The 27476-nt window shown below is 41.4% G+C and overlaps 1 protein-coding gene across 1 annotated transcript in view; it reads right to left on the bottom strand.

Annotated features, from left to right (window-relative positions):
* Positions 1 to 27476, bottom strand: part of cntn5 (contactin 5) — a gene marked incomplete at its 3' end in the record, with an annotated part of 350866 nt that overhangs the window by 19946 nt on the left and 303444 nt on the right. The window contains exons 16-18 of the mRNA XM_080731735.1: positions 23061 to 23219; positions 12643 to 12792; positions 9024 to 9094 (exon numbers count right to left, since the gene is read on the bottom strand). Coding sequence (XP_080587861.1) covers positions 9024 to 9094; positions 12643 to 12792; positions 23061 to 23219 — 380 coding nt within the window. The remainder of the gene's footprint in view (positions 1 to 9023; positions 9095 to 12642; positions 12793 to 23060; positions 23220 to 27476) is intronic.

Here is a 27476-nt window from a genome sequence, read left to right as displayed (position 1 = left end):
ATGTCACCGGTAGAAGGATTTGACAGCTCTCCTATGAGACCCAGACTGAATAGAAAAAAATTGTGCTATTTTATTATGAACATTAGTGAGGACCTATTATATGAAGACAGGTTGAAAAGTGGTGAACTATTCCTTTAAGTACAATACTTAAGTAAATGTAGGACTTAGTTACTTTACACCACAGCATTCTGGTCAAACAGAGTCTGGGTGCAGATACTGTGCATGTTGGCTCACTGGAAACTCTGCTACGCCAGATGGTCTCAACGTGTGTCCAGGCATCATCATGGTTCCTTGAGGAGGTTTCAAATGGGTGTGTAACTCTGAGAGAGTATACACGTGGAACCAAATGGATTTGTCAGGGTCCATTTGGTTTCATTTGCATATCCTACTCTAAAGTTACTTGAAATGAATAAAAGTTTGAGAACTGTGCTACACTAAATGGAACAGAGCCTTAATTATTATAATCGGTAAGATCAATCAATCAATCAATCAATCAATCAATCAATCAATCAACCAACCAACCAACCAACCAAGCTGTACATTCTAAACGGTTATGTTTTATCATGGAGACATGTTTGTTTTCCTGTAACAAAAGTGGGAATAAATAAGAAAATAACGAAATAAACTAACTATCGGACACATTTTTGTCATTTTAAACATCAGTATTGGCCCAGAACAAGTGTAATCAAAGTACATGCTGCAGTGTTTTTATAACTTTCAGAGTATTAACAGGAGGATTGTGCTGTACAAAGAACACAATCCATACACAGGGACACAGTTGGATGGCATTTACAGGGGTATACAAGGGTTCTATTTTAGACAGGGTTATATTGGATTTTCTTCCTAATTATTACTTACGTAGATGCATGAGATGAAAGTTTAATCTAAGACAAGCACTAATTAGCCATGTACACTTCTGTGTAATAGAACAGAGAAATGTAAGAGAAATGCAGAGAGAGAGAGAGAGAGAGAGAAAGAGGGTTGCAGACAGTGAGATAGACAGATACGTATACACAGAGATAATTATAGAAAGAGAGAAAAGGAAGAGACGCAAGCACGCCCACACACACACACACACGCGCACACGCACGCACGCACGCACGCACGCACGCACGCACGCACGCACGCACGCACGCACGCACAAAGAGAGATTGTATGCATTGTTGCGACCGTAGGTCGCACTTTACTATCAAAACCACCACAAAGTGTAACTCCGTCCGTCCCTCCGTCTGTCTGTCAGTCTGTCTGTCACACCTCACACGTCACACTTTTTCCCTGCTTATATCTCCGCAACCGTTGCCCCGATCCATGCCAAATTTTGCACGTTCCTTGGCTGCCAAACTACAACCTCCAAGGACCCCCGGAGCTCCAGGGACCCCCAGGTCCCTGGGGGACCCCCAGATGTAAAAAATGACCAAATGCGCAAACATGACCAAATGACCACCCCAACGGGGCTGCTCACGGGCAATTCCCGGGGACCACCGACTCCTGGTGCTCCAGAACGGATGCAAAAGTGGTGGCGCCCCCAGCGGAGGACCCCCTACACTGCAGCTCACATAAAATGCCGTAACTCCGGCTAGGAGCGACCGGGACAGCCGGGGCCGGTACCTATTCGTCCGCCTTGCCGGCGCGGAGACCCCACCCTTCATTTCTCACATGGCCCTCTTCTAGCGCCACCATGAGGCCGATTCTTGCAAAACACATTTTTGGACACTGCTCCTACAATTTTCGCCCTAAAATCACGCAAATCGGTACACAGTATGTCTACACTCATCCCATCAACATGAATCTGTCCCATATAGCGCCACCTCCAGGCCGATTTTTAAAAACACATTTTTGGACACTGCTCCTACAGATTTTGCCCTAAAATCACGAAAATCACTACACAGTATGTCTACACTCATGTCATCAACATGGATCAGGAAGATTTTGGCAAAACACATTTTTGCCCTATTTGTGGAGATAAGTGCTTATCTCCCGATTAGGGAGCCTTACTGGTGTATTGTATGTATGCCTTACATACATGAATTGAGACTTGAGTACAGTGGTCCACAAGTGGTCCCCAATGGAACAATTTAGTATATCGTCGTTGTCGGGTGAAAATGTCCAAAACCGTTAGTTTTGCATTTATCATTTTTAAAATGATTTAAACTAGTGAAAACAGCCGATCTACGAGCACACAACACCTCGCACCGCGAGGCGTTGTGTGCTTGTAGATGGTCTGTTTTCACTACTTTTGTGCGACGGCCTTGTATGACGAAGCAGGGCTTTACTTTGCGAAAGAAGGTACAAATTTTAAACTTGGAGATACGAGGTTTCCACCCGACAACGACGATATTCTAATTAATAAAGTATTCAACCAATCAATCAGAGAGAGAGAGACAGACAGAGAGACACAGAGACATTGTGGCGACGTAAGCTCCCCTCTTAATGACATTCCGTGACTGGCTATAAATAGTGAAACGATCAAGTGTGTCGTCCCAGGACCTAAACACCACCATCCCATCTGGCCTGATACTCCCCTTTAACGTCCCACGAGGTGCACTTCTCTGCATGGTGAAGGTTATTTTCCTGGGTGACAGTTGGGCTCCCATACTTAATAACTACAAGAATAACCCTTGCCTCCCTCTCACATCTGTTCGCCACTCCCCTGCTAATAGATCCTTCAAGCACGCTCTCATCTGCTGGCCCCGCAGCGTTGTTGTTCATCGGCGGTTCATCTGCGTTATCCCTCGGAGCCTGGCCCCGAGCCAGAGGTGTTTGCTACCGTAGCTCTTGTGACAGACATCTCAACGCTAATGCCCTCGTCACTTGGCGTGAGGCTGATTAAATTGTGCCGCGGCCGGCACATTACACAACAGATGCTCATAAACACACACCCGCCTCAGAGAAAGGGGGATTGTTCTTAGATTGGAAGTTAACTACCACCATATATCTCTGAAATGGGGCCAAACTTAAAATACACATTTCTCAAGCTATTCAAAGCGTTTGGATACTTTCAGCTTAATCAGCATATTTGTTATAATGAACATTCTAGCTTGAAGATCTCTGGAATCTCCTATTTGCATATTCTAACTGTATGTTATTTTACTTCAGTGTCACACAAAAGCATCAGAAGTAGTTGCTCCACAAGCTTGAAACGCGCAGTGGATCTGCTCCTTTTGCTGTTTTTGAATCCCGAACGTAACAATTATGGACATAACGAGGTTTTTCAAAATAGTACAAGAAGAGAAAAGAAGTTTAGGGATAAGGGGTAAGGCATGGACGAAAATATAGGTCATTATGTACTGGGAAATTAATTTTGCATTGGCCAAAACACCAGGAACTAATAGACAGAAAGAACGTGCTGTAACAACCTCCATTCCAGTGTTTCCCCAGTGGGAGTTTTACATTTCAAGTACCCACATAACTCTAAGGGGCCTTTTCCACCCGCAAAGAACCGGTTCGGGTTCTTTCTCCCGGCTATGGGATGGCAACTTTCTTGGAACCTTGGTTTGTTCTTGCGAACCGGGCCGCGAAACAACTTTTACGGTTCGGAACCAACTCGGTTCTTGGTGGAAAAGCTCACCTCTGGTTCATCCCATAGGCGGGAGAAAGAACCAGAACCGGTTCTTTGCCGGTGGAAAAGTCCCCTAACAATTACACACACAGAGGGTCCACTGGACCCCACTTTGAGAACTCATCGCTCCATTCAAATTGTTCCGGAACATGTTGGAACTCTGGCCATCGTGGAGTAACCCATGTAAACATTGTCACATCTGTAGTCCACATTCCATATGTAGTCCAGAAGCCACCAGTCCTCACCTTCAACCCCCTGGTTCAACCTGGGGTTAGGTGGTCCACTTATTCACTACCATTGACAAGATATAACAGGATTATTTTATAAGCCCCTACAACCATTGACGAGATAATGACAGATTTCTTTTTAATTTCATTTGCTCTAAAAGAACCGGATCACGTTTGAACCAGAAACAGTAAGTAGGCGGGATAAAAAAACTGAATCTCCATTGGCTCCCATGTTCAAATTTGCAGGAAAACACCCATTTCTCTGTTTTCTGATACCATCTCTAAAGTCATGTCATCAACATGGATCTGTCCCATTTCCTATATTCCCTCCTCATTGGCTACGATTGCCTTCTAAAGTTTGTGTATGCGTGATGGTCGCTTATCTTCCTTAGAGAGTCTTACTGGTATCTCTGGAACGGTTTGACAGATTCATGTGTGGTCTTTTTCCATCGGCGCCATGACGAAGCGTGCGTGTGGACCGTGCACGATCTACTGGATCTTATGATCCATCTTAGATGGATATGCTGTGACTACTTTTAAAAGGTAAGAAAAACTAAAAAGCGTGACAGGGACAGACCAAAGTCGAAAAACAATGTTGGCAGTAAATGAGTCAATTGTGTTTCAGCTTGGATCAATGCAACTAAAGCAGTATACTTTAAGTTCCATATCGCAAGGGGTTAGAATCCACCACAGTGGCTTTGTCATGGGTCTACACAAACACAATTGGCCCGATGTTCGGGGGAGGAAAGCCGGGGCATGGAGGGACATAATTGTCACTGCACATACTGTACTCCTATATGCTGGCAGCGCCTGTCAGCAGGGAATGTTGTACGGGAGGGGAGTAGGGCGATGGCCAGGTCCTCCCGGTGGGGACTCCTCACTTGCAGGTGAGCCAGTAGGGTACAACAGAAGTGGCAAGCAGTGGGAGGAATTAATTGGCAACGCGACTAAATTGCGGAGAAAATTTGGTAAAAATGTGCTACTCTAAATGAATATCCTCACGGCCCGGGGCCACAGGTTAAGAACCACTGAGGCGGAGAGCTCCATAACTATAAGCTCTATCCTTGATGTGTGGCTATAGCAGCAGGGGTGTCACACCAAATTCTGGGCCCTGGGTACAAGGATTCACTGCGGGCCCCCCATGAATGATCTTCACAGGGGGAGGGGGTTTAACCCATTTAGACTGGGAATGCATTCTTCTGTGCTTTAACTACTGAAAAATAGAAGATCTACAAGCTTGTAGATCTGCTATTTTTTTTAAATCGTGAACATTTGTGCAAGTCTTTGAATATTTTAAATCCTTCCATGTTTCTATGTCAGTGGTGCTCAATTCCTTTCATTTGGAGGACTGTAGGAACTCATAATGTAATAACGGCTCATAATGTAATAAGGGACCCCCCAGAAGCAAAATCTTAGTTACAAATGTTCACTTAAAAAATAAATATATTCAAAGATTTGCACACATTTTCATGATAGCAGATCTACAAGCTCGCAGCGCGGCACTCGGTTCTTGTATATCTGCTATCTGATATCTGCTATCTGCTATTTTTCAATAGCTAAAGTATAATTGAGGCCCCTCCACCTTGGGCCCTAGTAACTCAGTCCCACTCCCCCCCCCCCCCCTTGTGACGCCCCTGTACAGCAGTACAGAGACATGGCCCAACTTAAGAGGGTTCTGACCGGGGACTGCAGGGCCAGCTGCCACCAATCCACCCGGTCCTTTGAAACGCAACATCAAATCCCACAAAGAACTCAACCTTCTTTTCATCTGCAGAACCTCTACAGACTCTTGATCCTGTTTTCATTCTGGCTGCACTCATCTACTGACACTTTCATCATGAGTAGTTCTTTTTTTCATCTTCTCTATTACGTCACACTGCCCTGAAGATAACGAGACTGCAACCACCAACCGACTATGGGACATTTATGAATATTTCATGTGACGGCCAAAATGATTGCATTTAACAATATTATGGTGAAAATGAAAATATGCGTAAATCTCTTCAAATGCCACTTTAATTTGTTAAAATCTTGCACCCCGTGGCGGGCAAGTCCTAGCCGGTTGAGTGTCTAAACGGAAATATACCGGAATTTGGTGGAAGTACTGCCCAAGGAAATGACGTTGACGCTTTACAAATATGTTTACATTCTCCGTGGTTGGTCGGAAAAAGAGAAGCACATTTCTCATCTCCGACAAGAGCAGCTTGGTAACAAGGCTACTTGCACCCTTGCAGCATTCATGGGGGGAACATTAACCCAAAAATAGCAGATCTACTGTAAAGCTTATTTTAATTTTTTTTCCCCCGCAATACGCAAGGGATAATCAATGGGGAGCGGCTCATTACCCGACAGGGTGATGGTGATTAGATTAGAGGTGATTAGATTCAATCACCCTGAATGGGTTTATTTCTCAATAATGACCGGCTCCCCATTGATTATCCCGCTTATTACACGGCTACTTCATAGAGAAATTCAAAACTTGACCCAAAAGTAACAACAACATTAAGGACTTCATTGTTTATGGTAATGAAAGTAGTCCATTAATGTATGCCAGGTGCGTCCAGTGCAACGCGGTTCGCCTCGGGAAGTTTAAAATGTAAAATAGAATCAATATCCGGTTACTGCATTTTTATTTCTCACTCATTTCTCCAAAAACGTTCTTGACAGCAATGTTGCTGTAAATGCCATTGTGTGTTTGGTTACATGGCTGCTATTTCGGATACGGTACAAAATCAAGCAACTCAGGGCCAGGTGCTCTGAGCCTTTGATTAGAGAACGGTTTGTTATCTGTCAAAAATAACACACCGCTGAATTCAGCGATTGACCAATCAGAATCAAGCATTCAACCAAGCCCTGTAATAAATAATAACAACGACTATCGTCCCATCCGTATAGAACCAACTTCACAAGGAAAAAAAGACTCCAAACTAACCATAAACACAGCAACAGACTGCTCATCTCTCAGCTCAAGTGAGTGTGGCTGGGCGTGAACTAATGGGATCATCTGTACATCTTAAAGATTGTCATTAATAACCAAAGCGGTTTCCCTTCATGCTTTAGCAAACCCAGCGTGGGGAAGGCTCGTCCATCAGCTGGGCTTTATCACCTTAACCCTTAAGTTCTGTTCGGGTCATTTTGACCCGTTTTACATTTTCATTTGATAAAAAAAGGTAGAAGTTTACATTTGTTCCACCTGAAACTCACTGGCCTTAAAGATTCTTCTGAGATGAACGTGTAAAAAAAATATTTTTGCACTACACCCATGCTACACCCCTCTCATATTTTTTGAACCTTAAGTGCTGTTCGGGTCATTTTGACCCGGAAGCACACAATTATGCACAGAAATACACAGTATTGTGCCAAAACACAGACACACAGCCCCCCCCTTCTAACACCCCCCTTCCGAAGCCCCCCTGTCTGATTTTTATTTTTTCCTATAAGCATGAGCAATATTGCCCAGTATTAAATGAAGTAGTTTTTTTACATGAATTCCAGCTAAATCAGTAAAAACGCCTAGCTCGTTCAGTGTTTAATGTGATATAGCAAAGCAGAAATGCAAACATTTACCATATATATCATATGAATTGTTTGGTATTCAGTCAAAGTCAATGTATCATGATGATTTGTTAAGTTAAAATTTATATTAGTGTTGTTTTTTTTAAACCAAATATCTCCCGGGTCAAAATGACCCGAACAGAACGAAGGTGTAGTGAATCTGAACAGAACTTAAGGGTTAATAATCTCTGACAGATATTCCCTAAGCCACAAAAAAAAGTGGAGGTATTTAATGAATGGCGAAATGCGTGATCATTAACTCACACACTCCTCTGACAGCTAGATTCACAGTGGACATAGAAATAGCGCGCATCAGTGATTATCCAACCTTTTCTTAATTACAAAGGTCCTCAAAGTTTGATGTTGTTGCTGTCGGATTATCCTCTGTTTTTAAAACGCCAGTTGTTCAGCCTCATTTGAAAAATATCTAATAAAACCACTGACTGTGGTGTTACCAATGACCTCAATTATTTTAGACCAATATCAAAGTTACCATTTCTTTCGAAAGCTCTTGAAAAACGAGTTTATTCACAACTTTTATAAATGAGCATGAACTTTTTGAGGTATTGGTCAGGTTTTAGAGTACAGTATAGTACAGAAACAGCACTTAGGATGAAGGATAGGATGAATTCGGGGGCCGGCTTGTGTACTGTGTTGGTGCTGTTAGATCTTTCGGCTGCATTCGACACAATTGACCACCATATTGTAATTGAAAATTGGGTGGGTGACTGGGTCAGCACTAGAATGGTTCAGATCCTATCTAAGTGACAAAACATTCATTGACATAGTGAAGTGATATTGATGTAGTGATATTGATGAATTCCAAATATTATCAAATTATCTCGTGGCACCCCTGGACTGGCATCACAGCACCCAAGGGTGCCCCGTCACCCACTTTGAAAACCCCTGTTTTAGAGCACATCGTATCAAACTGGTGTTTTTGGACTGCGGTCAACATTTTCGCAGAAAACAGCAGATCGACAAGCTCACAACGCGCTGCATTGCAACACATAGTAAAGCTTGTCAATCGGCTATTTTCAGCAAAAGCTTTCTCCACTATAACAGAAAACAGAGAAGGCAGTATTGTATAGCAGTGGTACTTCTACTTATTTCTGAAGGCGAGTACCCCCTTCCCCTGACTACAGCATTTTGCTTAGAACAATTGACATGAACATACCAATTATGTTCAAAATAAACATAAAAATGGCAAGAAATGGGTGTGCGAAACATATATCAGCAGGAACAGCTGTGGCATTACATATGTAAAGCCCAAAACCGCTGCACAGTTTGGGATCAATTTGCAGGCTCCTCATCAGCTCTGATTATCACGCTCCAACTGACATGCAAACACCGGCTTAAACATTGCTTTCTATTCAATAACAGTTGTACTGATCAAGGTATTAATGTAATTTGGTTTAACAATTTACAAATGAGAAGGTTTACACAAAACCTGTCAATGTTTTATCATTGACCATAACACTAAATACCTGTACATATTCCCATTTTCTAGTTTTTTCTCACGTAACCCCTGCAGTACCCCCGCGTACCCCTAGGGGTACTCGTACCCCCATTTGAGAAACACTGTTGTATAGTATAAGCCAGTGACTCCGCTCCAACCTTTAAGTGGTTAACACATGGTTATTTTAACCCTCAGTCATGTTCCAGTGAACAGAAGACCTTACCTCCCACGAGATGACCAGTTCATGCCGTCGTCCGTTCCCTCCACTGACGTTAGTCGGCGCCACTGCGGGAACTGCAAACGACAAAGAGTCAGTTGGCTTTTTATGGTTCTTGAAACCCTGAAATCATCACTGTTCTTTTTACTCTGAAACTGTAAAAGAAATATAATATACAGTATATAGGCCTATTATATTTATTGGTAACTGGTCCGATATACCAGTGGTTCTCAACCTTTTCAGGCCGCGACCCCCAAAATAATCATATTTTAACTGGGGACCCCCCCACCCTATTAGCAATAGGACTTGATGCATAACATTTTGTATAACACGCTTGTATTGTGAAAACATGCTCACAACGCCTCGCAACGTGAGGTGTTGTGAGCATGTAGATCTGCTATTTTCACAATTTCTGCCTCTAATATTTGACAATATGGCCAAAGTTTATTTTAATTGTATTATAGAGGTATTAAAAGGGTCTTAAAATTCCTTAAATTGTCACTTTAGGAATGTGCAGATACCCTCTATACACTCAAACGTTATGTCGGTTTGTTTACTGTTGAGTGAGAAACCAATGTTGCACATTAAGTCAATCATCTGGGGACCCCCCAAAATAATTTGGAGACCCCCCTGGGGGTCCCGACCCACAGGTTGAGAACCACTGCAATATACACCACTGGCCAGATGGCCAAGACATGGCACGACCTCGCTTGTCGCCCCTTAGGCGTCTTGCTGGTATATACTGTATGTCGTCCTGCAAAAATAGTGGAAATAGCAGATCCACATGTTCACAATGTGTCACACGTGGTGAGCTTCTACTATGTATGTAGATCGACTATTTTCCCAATTTTTGCATTTTTTTTTACCTGCAACTGTAAGGACATACCCAAAATAGGAATACATTATTTATAAATTATACATTTTTCATATAATCTAGCCACGTGGTGAGCTTCTACTATGTATGTAGATCGACTATTTTCCCAATTTTTGCATTTTTTTTTACCTGCAACTGTAAGGACATACCCAAAATAGGAATACATTATTTATAAATTATACATTTTTCATATAATCTAGCCGATTCCATTAACTGTCGTTGCGCCTCAATTTCAATGTTAAATTAATGCTAAGCATGTTGGACAGAAATGATATATAAATTATAGCGGCTTCAATCAGTGTCCTGTTTTAGCATTCAGCAGCACGCCACGGATGAGCAGGAACTGCTATTAGACGGGAGCAATTAGTCTGTTAATTACGCTGAAGAGATAGGACAGATTAAATAAGCCACTTCCTAGTGACCGTCGACCTTTGTAATTATGATATTTCACCAGACGAGGAAAATGAGTGAGCCGCGTGAGTCAGACAGCTCGGTACGCTACGATGTCCCACTGGGGCTCTCTGTTGGCCATGAATAGTCAGTGGTGGACAGTAACCAATTGCATTTTGTTGCTCTTATTTCCATATTTTTACATTTTGTTTTCTTTTTTTTTCCTCCCTAAATTAATGCCCTACAGTACTTGATCATACTACAAGGACACACAAAAGCATAAAAAGTAGCTGGATCCGCAAGCTCGAAGCGCGCTGCGAAAGCGCGCTGCGAAAGCGACACATTTTGAGCTAGTAGACTGTTGCTATTTTTGAATTTGAATAATGATAAGTAACTGTTTTGTACATACTGTATGAACTTAACAACCGACAGAGATGATTTACTTGAGTACTGGACTTAAGGAAACCTTTTTGGAGTACCTTTACTTTACTAGTTTCTAATTGATCTTTCTCTTTCTTCCCCTCGCTGTTTTACACCTGTAAAGGTGGGATGTGACAATAAAGTTGACTTGACTCAAGTCCTATTTCAAAATTAAGTGAAAATAGCACACGTGTCTCCATCTTTGAATTGTTTTAGTAAAATGTCTAAATTTCAATACAGAAATGCTTTGATATTAAAACAAAAACCGTAATTTGTACTTTTGAATACTTACATATTTTTATATATTTAATTTTATATCTTATTAGTATTTTTTAAAGAAAGTACTCCAGTACTTTAATTCGATTACAAATTTGACCATTTGACCAAGTAATATTTAAGCAGGAGTATCACTCTGACTCAAGTACTGGAGTCCAGTACTCTGTCCAGCCATCGTGAACATGAATTAAAGTTCTCAGTCGCCACGACTGATTTCAGTCGTTTGGGTTCCATAGAAGCCAGCATATCTTCTATGGAAGCATGGTTTGCAGCGAAAATAGCCGATCTACAAGCTACCGGTATAAGCATCTTCCACAAAACCCAATGGACTTGGCCATACAGTACAATTCTGCATAATTCTGCATTAATCCATGTGTCAATAGTTTATCCTGCTGTCCTGCCTTAGGGCAAAGAGGAGAGTGTCTGGCCACTTTAGCATGAGGCGCTAAACTTGTCATAATTCATGTAAGCAGCTTATTTCTCGACATCCTCCGCCTCCCAATTAAAATGAAACGGGTTAACAAGGGCGATGCGGCCATGCGGCCCTGAACCATCGCTGCTTGCTGACGCACGCAGCGGGCCGAGCTAGGAGTTCTGCAGCTGCAATAAATCACCAGGCTTTGGAAGGTCCCTGCGACGCAGCAGGCAACAAGAGAGCGCTTATGGGAGGAGGAGGCGCGCTTATGTTTTTGCGGGGATCATGTGTGTCTTCGGAAAATCTACAACTGATCTGCAAGCTGTTGTGAGCTTGTAGTTCTGCTATTTTCAAATATCTGAAGTATAGAGCACCGAAGTCTGACATCACTGCCGCTAGAGGGCGCTATCCCCCTGGGCCATGGCATTGTTTTTTTATTGGATTTCTCAGGGGAATCTTAGATTGCGTCATATAAGACTCTGTGATTTTACTCATATGGATATGAAGCATCACACTGATGGTACAAAAGTACAAATTTATCCAAAAATATATGATTAAATCACAGGGTAGCCTTGCACTTTTCGAGCTTGCACATATTTTTTTTTTATTATAATTTTTTCATCCCACAATTTTTGTAACCCATTTTTCACCCAGTGCCAATTGCCTAAGCTGTAATCCTGGGCGCTATCTTCCCTCTGCCAACCTGGGGAGGGCCCCGAACTGAGCTCATGCTTCCCTCAGTACATGAGGACTGAGCATGCTGCTTCTTATCACCCGACAGGGGGGCAGTTTCCCCGGTTGGATGTAGCCCGTGGAAGGAACACGTTATTCCAACCAGTTCCTTTCCCCTCCATTAGGCGCCCCGGATGACCATGGGGAGGCAGTATAGAGGCCAGGATTACTGCATGTTTTTGTGAGGGTACCTACCCTAGGAGCACTGGGAAGAACATGCAAACTCCACTCAGAAAGGCCCTTTTGCAACCCCACCTAGAGTGTGGGCACTGATGACACAGAGGAGAGAACACGCCCCCAGCGCCCACAGAGTCCCCAGCGGGAATCGAACCCAGGTCTTTCTAGCTGTGAGGTGACAGGACTACCGACTGCGCCACCATGCCGAGCTTGAAAATATTCTTGATGCGTTTGTGTGACGGTGTCATATGATTTATGGAGAAAGAAAAACAAAAACATAAGAGGACAGCAACGATATGTACTCTCCACCACTGCTCGGTGGTGCAAGGAGATTAGTTTACCGGATTCTTTGGTCCTAACTCCTCTGGAGGGCGTGCTGGGGTCTCCTGTCCCGATGGCGTTGCTCGCCACCACTCTGAACTCATACTCCACCCAGGGGTTGAGCTGCACCGCCATGGCTGACTCCATGTCCCCTGTGACTGGGTCTGGGTCTGTGGGGGGAAAGGGCAAAGGGTGTAGGAAGTACTCTCATGTTTTACTTAACCAATAGATTTATATAGTTTCATTGTTTGACAGCACAATCATCAGTGTATTTTGGATTCATGTCAATTTGTGTTTTCCGATATTTAACAACTTGAGCTGTCAATACTTAATAAACTTGACCTTTCACTCTGTACTTAGTCTGCTCTTTTTCCCCTCTACACCAAAGCTCTTTGCCGAAAATAGATCTGCTATTTTTGGCTAAAGTTCTCAGAATATGGACGCTAGGGTTCAAGTGGTTAATATAATAAACACTGGGTGAAAAGATAGATTATCGGACCGGTATACTACATTCTATGACAGTGTATTCAGTAAATAAACCAGCATAAACATGAGGTAATCAGCCAGATATTCAGGAGTATTCAGTTCGGTATATAGCCGTTTTGTACCACTACTTAAGTATTCGTGAACCCCTGCTGTGGCTGCTGTCAGAATTCACACCTCAGAAGTCCCAGGATTTCTCACTGGTGGGAGGGATTTTTTCCCCCTCCCTATACCTGAATTTTCATTGAGCATGTGCACTGAGCCAGCTGTGATTGGCTGTGATCTGTGTGTGTGCCCCCCCCCCCCCCCCCACCTCTCCACACTGGGCGTGGGGGGGGGGGGGGGGGTTATGGGGGGGGGGGGGGGGGGGGTATTCGTGGACCCTCCTTCCACATTGGGTCCATTATATATTATATTGTATATTATTGTATATTTATTTTCTAGTTAATCATTATTCAGTATTCCAATTTTTTTTTAAATAGCAAAATAGCAGATCTACAAGCTCAAAGTGATATTCAAGTTAATCATTATTCAGTATTCCAATTAAAAATAAATAGCAAAATAGCAGATCTACAAGCTCAAAATGTGTCACATAGAATTAATTTATGAATGAATAGGCATCAGTCAGGTAAATTGTTTTTATTGAGAGAAACACAACAGAAAAGCATAATGTTACAAAATATTTAAATGGTGCATACATGGTGTCAGTTTTCAATTACAATTGTGGGGATCCTTGACATGAAAACGCATGTATATCAAAAAACAAAATAATAACAGCAAACCACATCTAAAAATAATAATAATCTAAAAAGGTGTAAATAGTAAATAGTAGTAAGACGTAAAGAATAAAGGAGTGCAAAAGACAAAAGAGCAACAGGAAAAGAAAAGAGCATCCTCAGATGTACATGTGCAAACAGTTTGACATATTCTATACGCCAACAGCATATTTTTTCCAGTAGTTGCTACTGTACTGTAGGCTACTGTACTTAACTTTTGTAAACATCTTCACGGTGTGTTCTATGTGCAACAGATTAATATTCAACTTCACAGTATGCAGCATTCAGAAAACATTTCGAATGTTCGAAATGAAAATGTAACAGCGACTGACAACAGTTCTGCTCCCACAAAGGGGACAATAATTACAAAAATGAGCAGTTCTGTGCAGTGTATCGCTGGCTGAACAGTGTCCCCATTTCCTCTCCGTCCAAACTGGACAACATAACCATTTAAGTCATGGTACTGTTTAAGAGAGCCATGAATGGGCGGTGCTCTCCCAGTGCGTCTCGGTGCATGCGGTGGTGTTGATTAAGCCACCGCGGGTCTCTCTTTTTCCTCTCCTGGAGCACGTTGCAGAGAGCGGAGAGTTGAGCATCTCTTTCCGGAGGAGATGAGACGATCCACACCTCGCGCCCATCAACTTCAGCATCCTCCTCTTCTGACATCAGCTCCCAGCATGCATGCGACCACACAGCTCTTTCTTCATCTGTCTCAAGATATAAACTCCTGGTGGTCAGCAACTGTAAAACATAGAATAGCAATTAATTGTATGTATTTAATTACCATTATTACATTGAACATGTAAAACATAATAACAACAGCAAAAAAACAAACAGTTCCAAACTTACCCTGGTCTTTCTCTGTCGGTGCTTCATTGACACAGTCAATTTCTTTTTGCGGAGAGCATTTTCTGGCTGGTCCAGTCGATGGCTCCTTTTCAAAGACTCAAAATGGGTCTTGCAGGCAGCTTAAAATACAAGGAAAATGCAATTAGGATTTATGTCGTTGTTTATGTACAAACACAATCTATTTAAACCAGTTCAAAGGTGTTATCACAAAAATGAGGAATAGAACACTGTAGTATCATGGCTACTAAGATATTTAGAATAACCAGTCTGATATTATGGGTCAGTAACAGGGTTTATTCCACGCAAGGTCGGCAGGGACAACTCACATGCACCCACAGAGGTTAAGGTTAGGGTGAGGGTTAGAGTCGGGTGTCGAAAAGATGACATGCAGTAACAGTGACACGTTCCCATCACATCACAGGCTCAGTCAAAACAGGAACTGGTCCAGCAAGCCATGCGTGACTACTTCAAAGCTAAATGAGTAAAACCCAGCTTATCACAAACACACAGGACATTAATGGGGAAATGATATATTTTCTTACCTTTTATTAAGTCACCGTCTATGTCAGGAAAAGCAATGCTGACCTGCTCCAGCACGTGTGTCATGACACCAAGATTGTGTGGTGAGTTGATACTGTTGAGAGAAGCAACACATTAGTTTTTATTCAAGAAAAGGCATTTCCTGTGCATTTGGTGGACACATACAGGTCATGTGGAGAACAGACAGACACTGTTAATGAGAACCATGTTGTTGACTGGCCCAGTAAAGTCACCCCACCCCCACCTAGCAGTGGTCATTTACATTACAGTGACAAAGGGGACGGTCACTCTCTGCTAACTGTCTAAAAGAGCTTAAGTGAGTTCTGTCTCTCATGCCAGTGTCTCACAACTTTAAAATAATAGCAATTAAACAATTTGTTAAATTAGAATTATTACAGGAACACAAAGGTCTTACAAACAGTTCCTTTTAACTTACTCTCATTCTTTTTGGCTTGGCTTCTTGGCGTTAATCTTAAGGCCTCCTGCAAACAACATAAAAAATACAATATAATAGTACAATGGTACAAGGCTGACATTTGTCAAAAAATTGCAGAGGCTCACAACAATTGTGATGCATTGTGAGCTTGTAGATTGGCTATTTTGTTGAAGAGATTTGGTGCAGAGACATAAAAAATTGACCCACAATGCATGCAATGCAATGTTTAAGTGGTTAAAACCCATAAAAGTAGTTTAAAAGGCCTCCAGTCCATGGTTTGAAAGAAATGGTCACTGATAAATACAGACAATATGATGTGAGAACAACAAGCAATACAACCTAATTTAATCTAATCTAATCAACAATGTTTGTCCCCCTTAATTTGGCAGAAAACAAAACAAAAACCTAGTTTAGTTAGCTGCTATGCTTTGAGAAATGGTTACATGTCTCTACTATTACCTGTCTCCAACATAGACTACTTACATAGAATTATATTTGTTGCAACTTACCAAACAGTTTGAAAATGATCCATTAATTCAAGTAACACTTCTCTCTGTCTTCTTCAGCAAGCAGTTATACTGTCTGCCAGAGATCCAGACAGCCAGGCAGGCAGTTTGAATTCAAAGGTAGTAGCAAGAAACCTGATTGGTCACATTTTCACACTGATAAGGAAAGTGATTGGTTAAGACAGAATAAAGGAACTGCCTGGTCTGAGCTACTGTACTGTTGGTCATGGTGTTGTCTGAACCCAGATCAGAAACAGCTTCTGTTTTATGTACAGTAGACTTTGAAATAAATAGCCGATCTACAAGCTCACAATGCGTCATGATGCAACACATTGTGAGCTTGTAGATCGGCTATTTTCAGCAAAGAGGTGTGTTGTAGAGGGGAAAAAGAACGAACTAAGTACAGAGTATAAGGTCAAATGTATTAAGTATTGACGGTTCAAGTGGTTAAATAACGCAACAGGGATGCTTCGAAGGCATTTATAGGCGCGAAGAACGTTGAAGACCCCTGACTTAGACCAAATGAGGTTCCAGTCAATTTGCATGCTATTCCTGTACTATACAATACTATACTGTATCTCTTATGATGTTCAAAAATAAAGACGTATTGTATCATACAACTGTTTCTAATTAGTCATCATTGAATGTCATTATAGTACATGAGATTGCAAGTTTCTACTTTTTACAACATTGTAATTACTTGAAAATGTGAGTTAAGGCAAATTAAGCCCTATACTTTATATACAAGGCAAACTAAAATGTGTCTTTTTGGGAGGGGGGCTGTTTGCCCTCCTCCCCTTTCTTTAAACAAATAGTCAATTTGTAGGTCAAAGGAATGAACCAGACCCCCTGGTGTGCCTTTGTCTAGCTGGGGGCAGTATATCACCTATTATCACTGAATACAGAGGAATATGCCAGAATATCCCTCAAAAAGTATATACCCAATAATGTCGGTATATGCCCAGTATACCTGTAAATAAACTGTCATATACTCTACCAGTATATGTCAGATAATCTCTCTTTTCACCCAGTGAAAGGAGAAAAAAAGTTTTTATCACTCAAAGATTTGGAGGACCCCCTGTAGTAACTCTGGGTCCCGGACCCCCTGTTGAAGACCCATGAATTAAACAAACAAACAAAAAAACTATTTTGTACTAGGGACCCCCAGATGCAAAGATTTTACTTCAAATGTTTGTTTTAAAACACAATACAGTATATTTTTCAAAAACAGCACATCTACAAGCTTGTATATTTGCTACTAAAGTATAAAATATGGTTAAATTGGCTATATTAAATAATTTAGCTGGAGGGTCATCAGACCCCACTTTGAGAACCATTATAGACAGACAGTGTTCTGACCACATTATCCACAAGCCTCAGCTCTCCAACACACCACAGGTTGTTTCAACGAGCAGAGGTGAAAAAACTACTCACATGTTGTACTTAAGTACAAGTATCAATACTGCACTGTAGATGTTCTCCGTTACAAGTAAATGTCCAGAATTCAAAATGTACTTGAGTAAAAGTATGAAAGTATTGGCATCAAAATGTACTTAAAGTACCAATTGTAAAAGTACTAAATGTTTGTGAGCTTGTAGATCGTCTATTTTCAAATAGACAAAGTATAACATAGGGCTAAAGTGGGTTAATGTGTGTTTTATAAAATTATAATTTACACCTACAAAGTAACTAATAACTAAAATGTTCAAATAATTGTAGTGGAGTAAAAGTACAATATTTGTATCCGAGATGTAGTGTAGTAGAAGTAAAAGTACTGGAAATTGGAAATACAAATACCTCAAAATTACTTAAAAGTACTTAAGTAAATCTACTTAGTTACTTTACACCACTGTCAACAAGTCACCGTGCCAAAGGTCCTCTCATTCACTTCACGTCTGTCTCGTCTCCTTGTACAGGCTGTCTTTCAGTCTGTCCACTGGGACAGCAGTAATCAATCCAGGTCAATATCGTCACTGTCGGGCAGAAACCTCGTATCTCCAAGTTTCAAATTTGTACATTTTTTCACAAAGTAAAGCACTGCTTCATCATACAAGGCCATCGCACAAAAGTAGTGAAAACAGCTGATTTACAAGCACACAACGCCTTGCGGTGCGAGGCGTTGTGTGCTTGTAGATCGTCTGTTTTCACTAGTTTAAATCATGATAAATACAAAACAAACAGTTTTGGACATACAAGGTTTCCACCCGACAACGACAATATCAAACAATGTTTGATAATGATCGGGGAGGAGGTCAGGAGGCTTAAGATTGAATCTTTGAAACGCTCACACTAGAGGATAATCTTACCCGATAATCTGGTAAACTGGGTTAGAAAACGTCGGGAGGGGACGTTCTCTACCCCGCAAACACCCCAATAATGTGTCACGTGGCGACATGTTGTGAGCTTGTAACACTTCTATTTTTGGAATAATGTTCCCCACCAGAAAATGGATGCTAGGGTTCAAGTGGTTATACTCAAAGCTTGACGACCCAAAGCCATACACCATGAACTGAAAATAGTATCACTGCATGAACGAGAAGCCAAACTGAACGATGGTGTGTCGTCTATATTGTTCTGTGTTGTGTTGTGTCATGTTGTGTTAAAGGTAGGGTAAGTGATTGTCTTTGGTTAAAATAAGCGTTAAATAGCTATACATTCTGTATAGAGTGTCTGTTCAGTACTGTCTCTCCAGCTCTTTAGAAAATGCATTTTCAGATCAGGTTACCAATTTTAACCAATCAGGAGGATACAGATTACACAAGTGAAATTGGAAGTGATGACATAAAGAAATTAGCAGATGGAACACCATCAAAATTAAGCTGATTAATAGTTGCTCTCTCCTGATTGGCTGAAATTGTGAAATAAATTGGAGAGAAAGGGAAATTCCTGTTACTGAACAAAATGCTCTAGTCTATCGCAATGATTACTGTCAGGATATAGAGCTTTAACAGAAAACATACGCTACCTTTAAGGCAGAGAGAGCCAGTGCTGCATTGTATCATAGTCAGGGAGCCAAAGACCTGTGATGACATGACATACTTTTTATTTTAGTTTTTTCTTTTAATTTGGTCAATAAGGTACAGAGAACGAGAGGCCTACTCTGCCGGAAACATTGCAAAATGTGTCCATTTGTATATTCGCTGCCCCATCAACTTCACTATACAGGAAAAGAAAAATATATATGTATAAAAAAAGAAAATAATCTGCTTTAAGTAGCATGTGAGGGGTCAAACTAGGGGTTCGTCATGATTCTGAATCCATTGCAAGCATTTGTTTCGCATGAAAAACATTCCTTGGGCTAAAAAACGGCAGCATAAAACCGTGACATGTTTTTAGCCCAAGGAATGTTTTTCATGCAAAACAAATGCTTGCAATGGATTCAGAATCATGACGAACCCCTAGTTTGACCCCTCACATGCTACTTAAAGCAGATTTTTCTTTTCCTGTATCGTGAAGTTAATGGGAGAGTGAATATACAAATAGCCCTAACTTTCTTTTTTCTCGCAATGTTTCCGGCAGAGCAGGCCTCTCATTCTGTGTACCTTAATGACCAAATGAATAGAAAAAAATAAAATAAAAAGTATGTCATGACGTCACAGGTTCAACCCTTTTCTTTGAGCTTTTGGGCCTGTGGCTCCCCGACTATCAGTATTCATGTAGCTGCTGTGAGCAGCCTCGCGTCACGTGTCATGAAAGTATTAAGGATTGCTCTTCCGACAGATTAACACGCTAATCTGGCCTCTCTCCAGGGCCTTCGCAATCAGGCTTGGTCAATATTAGCCCCTACAACAATAAACAAACATTAAGACTCAGAGCATGTATGCATGACACGCCAAACATTCAGCGAAACGTCACAGAGCACACAGTCTTATCGCGGGACGCAGAGCAGCTCTTATGGCCGCTCAGTCAAGCTCGCCGCTCTTCAAACATGAACTGATAACTATGTTGGCGTTGGAGACCCATTTACCTCACTCATATTAACCACTTATACTACTTAAAATGGCCCAGAGTTTCTCTGTTTGTTTGTTTTTTTGGAATCTTTTTTAACCTGTGAAGTTTCTGCCGTATGTGTTTTTTGTAGACGGTACGCGTATTCTCATGTCCATACCAGCCGCTATGGGGACCTATGTGTTACCACTTTAACATTCATACATACTGTATCTCAGGGACGTGCAGAGAATATTAGAAAGGCAGAGGCTGAAATTTCGGAAAGGGTCTTTTGGTGGAAATATTGAAAATAGCCAACCTCCAAGCTCACAACGCGTCGCAGCGCGACGCGTTGTGAGCTTGGAGGTCGGCTATTTTCGGTGCTTGATACCACACTGAACTAAGCATAATCAAGTCAATACTGGAGATGTGGTACGGCATGGATTTCTACACAGAGAGGGCAATTCTTTCAACATAAGATGCTGCGTTCAAGTTCAGGAGACTTTGGACAAGGCAATTCTCTTGAATGCTGCCTTCAGGTATGGCATGGAAAGAGGGCATTTGCATTTATTTCACCATAGTGAAAACTGCATTCATGGTCTGGAGAGGGCACTTTTTACAGATGGATAAAAGGGCAGAGGCTCAAGCCCCCTTTGATGTCTATGTGTGCACGTGCCAGAGTATGTGAATATCTGGATATTCTTTGTTCTCTTTGACATCCCTTTAATGTTTGCTTTTTCTCCCCCTCTACACCAAATTGTGTTGAAAGATTTTCTGAATGCCCCCTCCCTACCCGGCTCCCTCCCTGGATAGGAATGCTCTGAGCTGGAGTGGTTAACTCGCTCATACCTCACAGGGGTCTAATTGTGTTTCATCAAATTAGATGGTGTTGAACAGTGAGGAACCAAAACATCACTTGTCTGTCGGGTGGAAACCCTGTATGTCCAAAACGGTTACTTTTTCAGGAAAATGTGAAAAAAGGAACCTGTGTTCCAATGGATCCAGTGTAGTTATTATTTAGTCACAAGCCCTTATTAATACTTTTCATTTGTTCAATATTTATAAAAACCCACAGAGCCATTTAACCACTTTCAATAAAAAGGAGTAAAAGCTAAAATAGCAGATCTACAAGCTCACAGTGCCTCGCTATTGTGAGCTTGTAGAACTTTTGAGTGGCACTGTAATATGACAAACTAACTCATTAATTTACACAACAACAAAAAAAGTTAAAATATGGAGATATGAGGTTTCTACCCAACAGCAAGGAAGAGGGAAGCATGCAGAGAGTGATTTATCTATCCATGGGAACGAGTCATTATCAAACCCCCAAACTCTGTGCCATTACTCTCACACAGTATGTATCACACATAATTTGAAGACAAACTGGTATCCTTTGACACTAAATGATAATAATAGATGGATTTGTTTTTTGAAGAAAAGAAAAACAAAACAAAAAACAAACGAGCATCTAGGGTGAAAGATTATTGGATGAACAAAGGATTTTTTCTCTTTCGGGTGGAAACCTCTTGTGTCAAATTCCAAAATAGCAAAAGTAGTAGATCTACAAGCTCTAAACGTGTTGCTTGCGGATCTACTACTTTTGATGCTTTTGTGTGATGCTGCTGTTAGTATGTGTGACGCTGCTGTTATGTGACGCTGCTGTTAGTACGCTGTACATTTCGTAAATGTACAGCGCTCATTTACGAAAAAACACAAAAAGTTAAAATACAGAGATAAGAGGTTTCTGCCCGACAACAACGATTTGCCTTATGATTTGAGCAACAACAACAAAAAAATATGTTTTTTTCCCCAACCTTCGAGAGGGCTCGGAATAGCATTCAAACCACTGACATTTAATACAACTCAACAGACTTTTTACTAAGCTCTACTGAACAGCCGCCCAAAAAAAAAAGAAAATTAAATAGCAGTTGAAATGAGGACAGCCTTGCAACTTTAAAAAAGGCCCTCAGTATGTTATTTGTATTTAAAGATTAGCTGCATATGTACAGTATGCTGTCAAATCCTCAATTTGAAAGCATCCATTTCCGAGTCACGTCTGAAGTCTAACCTCTTCTTCAGACTCAGTCCTTAGCACTTGACCTAAATATAACCACCATGCAGACATACCTTGGTCATTTGTTCTCATGTTTTTGTACATTTCTTGACCACAATGTTAAACATTTAGTTTAGATAGCATGCTATTTAGACAGATGCTAGGGGTCTATGTAGATTATTATTTTGATAGTATATTGCAGGGTTCCCCGATTAGTTTTCCCCAAGGGCCGAATTATGTCTAGGGTACCAAGCCGAGGGCCACAACATTGCAAGTGGTGACATTGGTGTTCCCGCTACTCCAGTGACAGTTCAGATATCGTCGTTGTCGGGTGAAAATCTTGTATGTCCAAAACCGTTCGTTTTGCATTTATCATTTTAAAAACGATTTAAACTAGTGAAAACAGCCGATCTACAAGCACACAACGCCTCACGGTGCGAGGCGTTGTGTGCTTGTAGATCTGCTGTTTTCACTACTTTTGTGCGACGGCCTTGTATGATGAAGCAGGGCTTTACTTTGTGAAAGAACGTACACATTTTGAGATACGAGGTTTCCACCCAACAATGACGATATACTAGTGTTGTTGCTGCTCTTATACCACCATTATTACTGGGGTTGGTGGGGGCCAGACAGTAGCTGCCCGCGGGCCGCAAATGGTCCGCGGGCCGCCTATTGGGGAACCCTGGTTTAGACTGATGTTATGTTCTTGGCTTACCTAGGATCCTATAGTTTACTGAGGCACTGCGCTGTCTCTATGCATTTGATGTATGTGTTTACCGTGATTACAGTTACAAATAGGCCAAATGGATTCCTATAGATCCATTTGGGTTCCATTTGTACACTCTCAGCGTTCAATGCATTTGATTACCTGTTCTGACAGTCTGCCAGCCTAATGAGAAGGGGCTGCGGGCCTGTAAGTTATAGGTGCTGATAGGGCTGTGGTTGTCCAGCCCCGCCGTCCAGGACAGCGTGGCCGTAGTATCTGTGATCTCCTCAACGATCACCACTCCAGGGGGGCCGGGGGGACCTGGGGGGGAGGAAAGAGACAAAATGGTAAATGGTGTCATCAATATGTCTGTAGTACACGGACAAATGTGTCAGTGACAAATGAAAATGTCACGGACACATCATCAGTGCTACTCGATGGCCTAGAGTCGAAACGCGTCTGTTGTATTGGAAGCTACTGCTGCTGCGTCTCTATCTAGAATTATTGAATGCTTTAACCAGTGAAAAATAGCAGATATACAAGCTCACAGAGCGGCACCGAGTGCCGCGCTGCGAGCTTTTAGATCTGCTATTTTGGGAAAAGTCGTGAAAATGTGGGCAAATCTTTGAATATATGTATTTTCAAAGCGAATGATTTTAACTCAAATTTTGCTTCTGGGTGGTCCCTGGAACTAAATATTTTGAGATGGGGGTCCGTGGCCAAATACATATCATTTGGGGGTCCTTCACATGAAAAGGTTTGAGAACCACTGACATAGTAGTCGAGCTCCAGTTAAGTGACTCATATTATGCCATAAACGTACTATACGTCTTTGATCTCCAGTGCCATAAACGCACTTTACGTCTTTTTAATTAATCAAAGGTTTTATCTTTCATACCATAATTTTAATTTCAAAAAAATCGCTCCAAACGTTAGCCTAAAGCCTCCGTGACCGGAGCGCCACGACCGATTTGACTGTAGCACCGGTGAACACAGTCCGACGGGAAACCGGTACAACCGAACATTGGTTCCCGTCCACATTAGCGTTAGCTATACACGTTCGTTTATACACTTGCCGTGCTTCCCAGACGAAGTATAAGTACTCAAAAAACTCGAAAAAATAACGCGATTCCAGCCGTGCCATCCATTCGGCCTTCAGAGCCCTTGATAGTGATCGCCAGGGCTCTGAAGTGTGTAGCATGTTAGCAAAAAGGCCTGGCCAAAATGTAAACAACTAGGCCCGGACCAAAAAAGAATGGACGTGTCTCTTCCTTCTTCTATTTGTCCATCAGATAGTAGGACACCACCACCTGGTGGTTTTCAAAGGCCATAGCACTCTAGAGAACACACAGGCCCAATGACAGCATAAACATATGATGATGATCAAGACATCTTACACATGTTCTATTGAAGCCCAAATCTAATGATAGGATATATATATATAAATATAATTTTTTTCCTTTGTAAGAGGGGTAGCGTGGCTTTCGATAGAAGCATAGATTTATATATGTAATTTAAGTACAAAATATGATTTTGGCCCCCATAAAAAGGTAAAATTAAACAAAATGGATGGCACCAGTTTTGTAGATTTTTAATAAAGGGTGGCATTCAGTGGGTTAAGTGAAAAGGACCTTTTCTTTGACGATGGCTGGCCAGATTGCTGACATAGAAACATAGATTTTTCAAAAAAATCTTAGAAGGATTCAAAAGACACTTATAGAATCGGGTCAAAATTCTAATTTTCACGATAAAAAAAAAAAATAGCAGATCTACAAGCTCGCACTGCGAGCTTGTATAGGTATCTGCTATTTTTCAATAGGTAAAGCATAAAATAATGATACGCAATAATGTGTACCCGTTCTAAATGGGTTAAAAAAGACTCCTAAATAATCTAAGCGAAAGCGGTTTGTACCTTTCTGCATGTCTTACCTGATCTCACACCCAAGGAACCCTGAATTTGTCCAGACAGAGTGACTAGTAGTAATAACGAGTATAGCGAACCTTCCTGTGAAGTGACTTATTTACTGACACTGTATGGCACACTATGAGTCCACTAGTGCTGCTCAAGATTTCCCCACAATACAGATGGCTGTGTTGTGACCTGTGAGGAAAGCTTTCGCCGAAAATAGCAGATCGACAATCTGCGAAGGCTTTCCCCACAATAACAGAGGGATTCCAGGTGGTGCCCAGCAAAATGATGGAGAGCTGGTAACCAAATGGACCCTAATAGATCTTTAACTCTTGAGAGTGTAAAATGACACCAAATGGACCCTTACGGATCCATTTGGTTTCATTTTAAGTGGTGATTTATACTTGGTTGCATTCCGGCACACCAAGTATATCTACATATTGTGAGCTTGTAGATTGGCCATTTTCAGTGTGAGACAAAATGTGCAACCAATTATGAAATCAGGCTTTAGGAGGGGTTCAGTGTCTCTTACACAGTATTAAACAGTAATTCGGCAAATATAGATCTGTAAAGAAAATTGTATGGGAAGGAATTATGTTTAATTCAAACAGATGTCGACCACACATCTTGTGTGATTTTAGTTTAATCAAATTCATCTATATCTTGACATCTTAAGAAAGTTTTGCAGAGGCCAATATTTCAATTATTACATGTGTTTTATGAAGCCACAAGGTGTAAGTAAGTTAAACAGGGATGCTGACAGAACCCTCGCTAAAAACCCCAGGGCAAAAACCACTCGTCCGAGACAGTTTGCCCTCCTGGCCCCCAAGCTGTGGAATAAATTCCCTGTCGCACTTAGAACAACGGACTCACTCGCTAGCTTTCGCCGTGGACTGAAGACTCACCTTTTCAGACTCCACCTAAACCCTTAGCACTGCTGGAAAAATCAATGACCATACATGAAGCTAGTTAGCATTTGTTTTTAGTTTTATTTATTTTTTAGAAACCTTTTTTTCTTTACGGATTATATTGTTTTTTCTAGATAGATATTCATTTGCATTTGTTATATTGCTGTTGATGTACTGACATTGTTTATTATTGTGATGTTTTATCTGCTTATTGTAAGTCGCTTTGGATTAAAAGCGTCTGCTAAATGCCTAAACTGTAAACTGTAAACTGTAAACTGTAAACTGTAAAATTCACAATAAACACATGAATGCTATGATCTATTAAATTATATGAATTGTTACATAGCACCGCAAACATCCCAAAGAACCACTGAAGAAGAGAGGAAGCGGTGTGTGTGTGTGTGTGTGTGTGTGTGTGTGTGTGTGCGCGCGCGTGCGTGCGTGCATGCGTGCGTGCGTGCGTGCGTGCGTGTGCGTGTGTGTTTCATGGCCTTGGCTATACACCCCTTGCCTATTCTTAACATTCCCCTCTTATGACACACGCTCACTCTCTGTCACACTCACACACACACACGGAGAGAAGAACAGTATGATTTGCCTTCACATTCAAATCAAACGCACAACTTCCAGTGAGGGAGGATGACTTCCACAGCCACAGACTTGTAGTTTAACAAGAACCAGGATTCAAAGTGAAAGCAAACTTCAGGGAACATTCTAGAGGAGGAAGTGTTAGTACGACTGACTGACTGACTGACTGACTGACTGACTGACTGACTGACTGACTGACTGACTGATTTCCTGCATTGAATGTTGAGCCATTTATTCGAAGTGAAGCTACAAACACTTTGTTTGGAGCTTCACTCAAAGACTAAATGGCTTCCACGTCGTCTCTTCCAGAAGAGGATTATTCCTGTCCTGTGTGTCGTGACATCTTTAAAGTTCCTGTTGTACTGTCATGTAGCCACAGCCTCTGTATTGCCTGTCTGCAGGAATGGTGAATAAATAATGGTGGAGACAGAAGAGAATAAAGACATGTCCATTCAACAGGTCATCCACCCTGTGACCTGTCTCTGAACAACCTGTGTGAGGCCTTCAAACAGGAGAGACAGCTTCAGAACATAAGAGAGCTTCATCAGGGTCTGAGGATCTCTGCAGTCTGCATGCTGAGAAACTCAAACTGTTCTGTCTGGAATGTCAACAGCCAGTGTGTGTTGTGTGTCGAGATTCTAAGAAACACATGAACCACAGTTTCAGACCAATTGATGAAGTTACACTGGAGCACAAGGAGGACTCACTGAAGCCTTTACAAGAAAAACTGGTCTTTAATAAAGTTAAAGCAAGGGTATTGAGGGCACTGTCAATTGACTATCTTAATTATCAATTTGCTTAACCCTCTATAACTACCGTAAGTACTATTTATTCGTACTGTACTTTGGGTATAATATTTTTTTACAAAGTATTTAAATACTTTGTACTTCTGCTCCACTACATGTCAGAGGCAAATATTGGACTTTTTTCTTACTCCACTACTATTAGGCCTACTTCAGCTATTTGAAAATAGTAGATCAAGCTCACAACGTGTACGATGTGACACGTTGTGAGCTTGCGTAGATCTGCTATTTTCAGAAGTAAAAAAATTATAAAATCTGCATGATTTTGATGCCAATACTGCCAATACTTTTGTACCCTTACTCAAGCAAAACACAGGTCCTGTAACAGATAGATTGCTACTTTTACAATTGGACTTCTACCGCAGGGGGT

This window comes from Nannobrachium achirus, assembly GCF_963921795.1.
Source record: "Nannobrachium achirus genome assembly, chromosome: 8".
Taxonomy (NCBI): domain Eukaryota; kingdom Metazoa; phylum Chordata; class Actinopteri; order Myctophiformes; family Myctophidae; genus Nannobrachium; species Nannobrachium achirus.
This window is presented reverse-complemented; position numbering and strand designations above follow the sequence as displayed.